The sequence below is a fragment of the Atta cephalotes genome, assembly GCF_000143395.1.
Source record: "Atta cephalotes unplaced genomic scaffold scaffold00127, whole genome shotgun sequence".
NCBI classification, from domain to species: domain Eukaryota; kingdom Metazoa; phylum Arthropoda; class Insecta; order Hymenoptera; family Formicidae; genus Atta; species Atta cephalotes.
Window position 1 is genome coordinate 1 of NW_012130191.1, and position 4,583 is coordinate 4,583.

Sequence of the window (4,583 nt, forward strand, 5' to 3'; positions counted from 1 at the left end):
ATATTATATATATATATATATATATATATATCGAAAACGTGAAGAAAGGTTTTCGTCAAGAAGTGAATGAAAAGCGATCTATTTCGCATGAAGCGAAAGACCGGTTTGTGTCGGAACAAACGAAGTAAGATTTATATCGAAAAAAAGAATTTAATGATTTAAGAATATAAAAAATTAGAAGGGTCTATATAGCTATATGCAATATTCATTACTTATAAATTACACAAATTTAGTTACAGAAAATTAAATAATAGGGGAAAACCTCCTATTATTAGACAGGCGCTTAATATGAGATAGCGGCGTTTTTGCTAAACTAATAAACGCTATCTATTGGTTCCACCAATAGATGAATTTATTGCTCTTGGATTGAAAATTATTTAGTAAAAAATTCATTATTAGATCATACCTGTAGTAAAATAAGATTTTAGAATTTAGATGTCTTCAAATTTCATTGAGAGTCTTTAAACCTTGTTTATTATTTAATAATAATTTATAAATAAATATTTGACAATAAATTCTTCATGTAGAGTAAAGTCGTACTTAGAAAAATATGGAATATGTTGAATTGTTTAATTACAGAAGTTTAGATTTGATGATCGTAAAACCATAAGACATGAAAATCATAGTATGAGATATCCAGGGTATTTCTAATATGAAATAACCCATGTTTCTATGCTATATATAGTGAAAATCGCTAAAGTATAAATATTATTGTACAATAATAAAAAAGACAACCGGAATGAATGTTAAATGCCTATTTTTGCGATGCTTGATTCCAATTACCTGAAGACGAGTTCTGGAGATCGATTCTGTATCTTAAAATGAAATGAAAATTATAAAAGCGAATTTACTAGAATACTGATTATTGGTCAACACCTAGTAAATTTTATAATTTTTTCTCGCTTTTATAATTTTTATCTTGTTTGAAGATACAGAATCGACCCTTTGGATATAATCTATTGCATGCTTATTTTTCGCGCACGCTGTGTTTGTTTGTAATTTAGAAACATTAAATAAAGTTTTTTTAATTGTAATTTAATTGTAACTGATATACTTTGCGTTTCTCGAGGTATCTCATATTGTAGAAGCACAATTTTTTGATTTTGCGATTTGTTCGATTTGCACTTTTTACATTATTTTTAATTTCAAATTTTTCAAAAAAAATGAAATTTGAATTAAATTTTATATAACGTTATTTTAAAGCTTATTAAATTCCCTTCAAAATAACTATCTATTATTTTTTTAAATTCTGCCTATGAACTTCTAGCATTTACCCAAAATGAACTCGGTATCTCATAATAGGAGCCTTTCCTCTATATGAATAAATGAGTGCGAGAAACAGGAAAATGAAAATCAAGATGATCCCTTTCTCAATCATACCTAAAATTTATGAGAAAAAAATATATTACGCTATAATCTCTTCTTTAATTTATATAAATATGAATTGAACCATTCTTCTTTTTTCTCGATGTAAGCCGTATTTTGTATACGTTCCGATATAGACTGATTTTTATGTCTTATGAAATAGATCGCTTTTCATTCATTTCTTGACATAAACCTTTCTTTATGTTTTTCTCGATATCAACACTTTCTATAGCGATATATTGAATTTTTATCTTTTACCATAATAAAAATTATTTCTCACAGACTTCTTCCCATTTTAATATTAATGTTTTTTCTTTAAAATAACAAAAAACAAATTAAATCTGAGCTAATGAGAGTGGACTCAACACGAGTGGAGACGCAATAAAATTTGACAAATAAATTTATTAATACAAAGTGTTGGTGTCATCTTTATTTTAAATCTTGAGAAATCTTGAACATTTCGATTCTCTTTGGAATCTTCATCAGCAATCTTCTTAATCCATAATAGATTTTCGTGAATAATCAAGGTAGAGTCACTCACAGGTTGCCAAAAATGTAGTGTAATCTGTTTAAATTCATAAAATTGAGATATTTTAAATCAATCAATAAAGTAACAAGTAACTCACCCGCACGATCATCAAATCTCCTCAAATCTCCTGTAATTTGGATGATATATTACCCAGCAAACAAGAATGGATTAAAATGGATTGAAATTTTTTTCAATCCGAATGCGTATTTTAAATAGCGAATACTTTTTTTTGGATTTAATTGGATTCAATTGGATTCAATTAGATTCAATTGGATGCAATTAGAAAAACTGCATTTCTTATTCAATTTTGAATTGAACGATATTCACAATGTGTATGTTGTGCACAGAAAAAGCTAATATTATTTTTAGATTGAAAGGTATAGAGATATACTCCATGCAATTCCTATAAATGAATGCATTCAGGATTGAAAAGCATTCATTTTAATATTCGTGAATCAATATTTCTGAAAATGTGAATCCATTTCAATTCATTTCTATTCATTCTCGTTTGCTGGGTAATGTTCACAAATAATCGTATTATATAATACATTTTATATAGATTTGATATATTAAACTCTAAACCAAAGTGACAAATTTGTCTAACGATCGTTTAAATTGACAAAGGTTGGATTGATGGAAAACAATAAGTCATAATAAATATAAAAATAAAGACAGTACATTCGTATTAATGTTACTGATTTTAACATATATAACGTATATAACATATTTAACATATATAATATCAAGTCATATAATAAATATAATAAATATAAGAACAGAAAATTATTGTAATAGTTTAAAATATAAGAGTTAAAGTATCAAAAAGAAAATCTGAAATAACCAGTCAAAATTTAACGCGTTTTCTCTTCAGACCGTAATTTGAACGCGTCAACGTTGGCTACGTTCAGCGAACTTAACAGTTGAACGAGCGCTCGCTGTTATTAGTGTATTCTTCTAGATCATCCAATCAGTATTTTAGATCTGGAAGAATATATCAATAGCAGCGAGCGCTCACTCAATTGTTGAATGAATGCAGCCGTTATGTTGGCGACACTCGGTGGCAAGTAAACTATTTCTCGCGAAAACGCCGAAAATCGTTGCTCTTTTTGTGATGAGAGATTTCTCTTCGCATTAGCTGCATCAGGAGAGCAAATTAGCGAATTATGGATCTTAAGCAGGATCAGGTATACACTCAGCAAACGACAATAGATTAAAATGGATTGAAATTTTTTTCTATCCGAATGCGTATTTTAAATAGCGAATACTTTTTTGGATTTAATTGGGTTCAAGTGGATTCAATTAGATTCAAATGGATGCAATTAGATTGAAAAATTGCATTTCCTATTCAAAATTTTGAATTGAACAGTATTCACAATGCGCAGAAAAAGCTAATATTATTATTTTTAGATTGAAAGGCATAGAGATATGCTCCATGGAATTCTTATCAATGAATAAAAATACATTCAGGATTGAAAAGTATTCATTTTAACATTCGTGAATCAATATTTCTGAATCTATTTCAATTTATTTCAATCCATTCTTGTTTGCTGGGCAGTAAAACATAAAGTTTGTTCACATGATCCAATATGCTCCTTGCCATAGTTTCTACTCACTCTAATGAGCGCATTGGAATGAATAAGAGCTATGATAGAAACATATTGGAGCATGTTGGAGCGATGCGAACAAACTTATATTTTATATTAAAACTGATCTTTGTTACAATTTTTGTAATTACTGCATTTTTAATATTCGAATGATAATTTAATATAATGTTAATGTCTTATTTAAATATTTTATGTTAAATTGATATTCAATTTTTTTTTAATATTGAAATAACAATTTATAAGTAAGTAAATAAATAACATATTATGATATAAAAATAATGTATTTTATGACTTAAATTTTAATATGAATAAATAAAATTAATTAAAGTTAATTTAATATATTATTAGAATCAGTCAGTTCCATCGACTGTCATGCCGATGTCTTACGAGGAAATGATCTGCCAACTGAACGAAGCGCAGATGGAGCTAAAAATCAGATACGAACAGGCGTCAAAGTTAGCAAGTGAGTGTTCTTCGAAAATCTCCAAAAATTCTGTTCGGAAAGGTATAATTAAGAATATCGATGTTCAAAATAAACAACTTGTTGCAGTTGATTGCGCAAAACTACAGTTGGAGTATCTAAAGCTCTACAAGCCGCAATTGTTACAGATACTAGAAGAGCTGCGGGACATTTCTGTATCCGCGGATTCCGTCAATCCGCCGAATGATGGCAATGGTATCGAATCGCGCGATAACCAGGTAAGAATATTGTTTTTGTATTAAATCGGTTCTTGTTAAAATGTGTGTTGTATTTTTAACATGTCGAGTGATAATAATTTAATATAATAGATTGTATTACTTGAATATTTTGTGCTTGTGATATTCAGTCTTTCTTTTAGTATAAAATAACATATTTTATAAAAGAATAAGTAAACAAATAACATAAAAATAATATATTTTAAAACTTAAGTTCTAAGTAAAATGAATAAAATGTGATCATTTAATTTAATATTATAAATATATAATTTAATTTGTTTTACTGAAGAAATATGCTTCCACAATTTGCTGACAAATTGTGCCAGTATTGTATTTTTTGCATAATATTTGTGTTACTTCTTAATACTCATCTCAAATTAAATTAACAA

At 27.6% G+C, this 4,583-nt stretch overlaps 1 protein-coding gene across 1 annotated transcript; it reads left to right on the forward strand.

Annotated features, from left to right (window-relative positions):
* Positions 1-3,057: 3,057 nt before the first annotated feature.
* Positions 3,058-4,337, forward strand: LOC105625147. Its single transcript, XM_012206488.1, has 4 exons — positions 3,058-3,078; positions 3,847-3,961; positions 4,049-4,197; positions 4,326-4,337. The coding sequence occupies exons 1-4, from the start codon at positions 3,058-3,060 to the stop codon at positions 4,335-4,337; spliced, it is 297 nt and encodes a 98-aa protein (XP_012061878.1).
* The last annotated feature ends 246 nt before the right edge of the window (positions 4,338-4,583 follow it).

Bases quoted from the DNA above. Each gene is read 5' to 3' on its own strand.
- LOC105625147 (XM_012206488.1), top strand. From the start codon at position 3,058: ATGGATCTTAAGCAGGATCAG. The intron at 3,079-3,846 runs GTATACACTCAG...ATATATTATTAG, and splicing joins TGGATCTTAAGCAGGATCAG to AATCAGTCAGTTCCATCGAC. The intron at 3,962-4,048 runs GTGAGTGTTCTT...AACTTGTTGCAG, and splicing joins ACAGGCGTCAAAGTTAGCAA to TTGATTGCGCAAAACTACAG.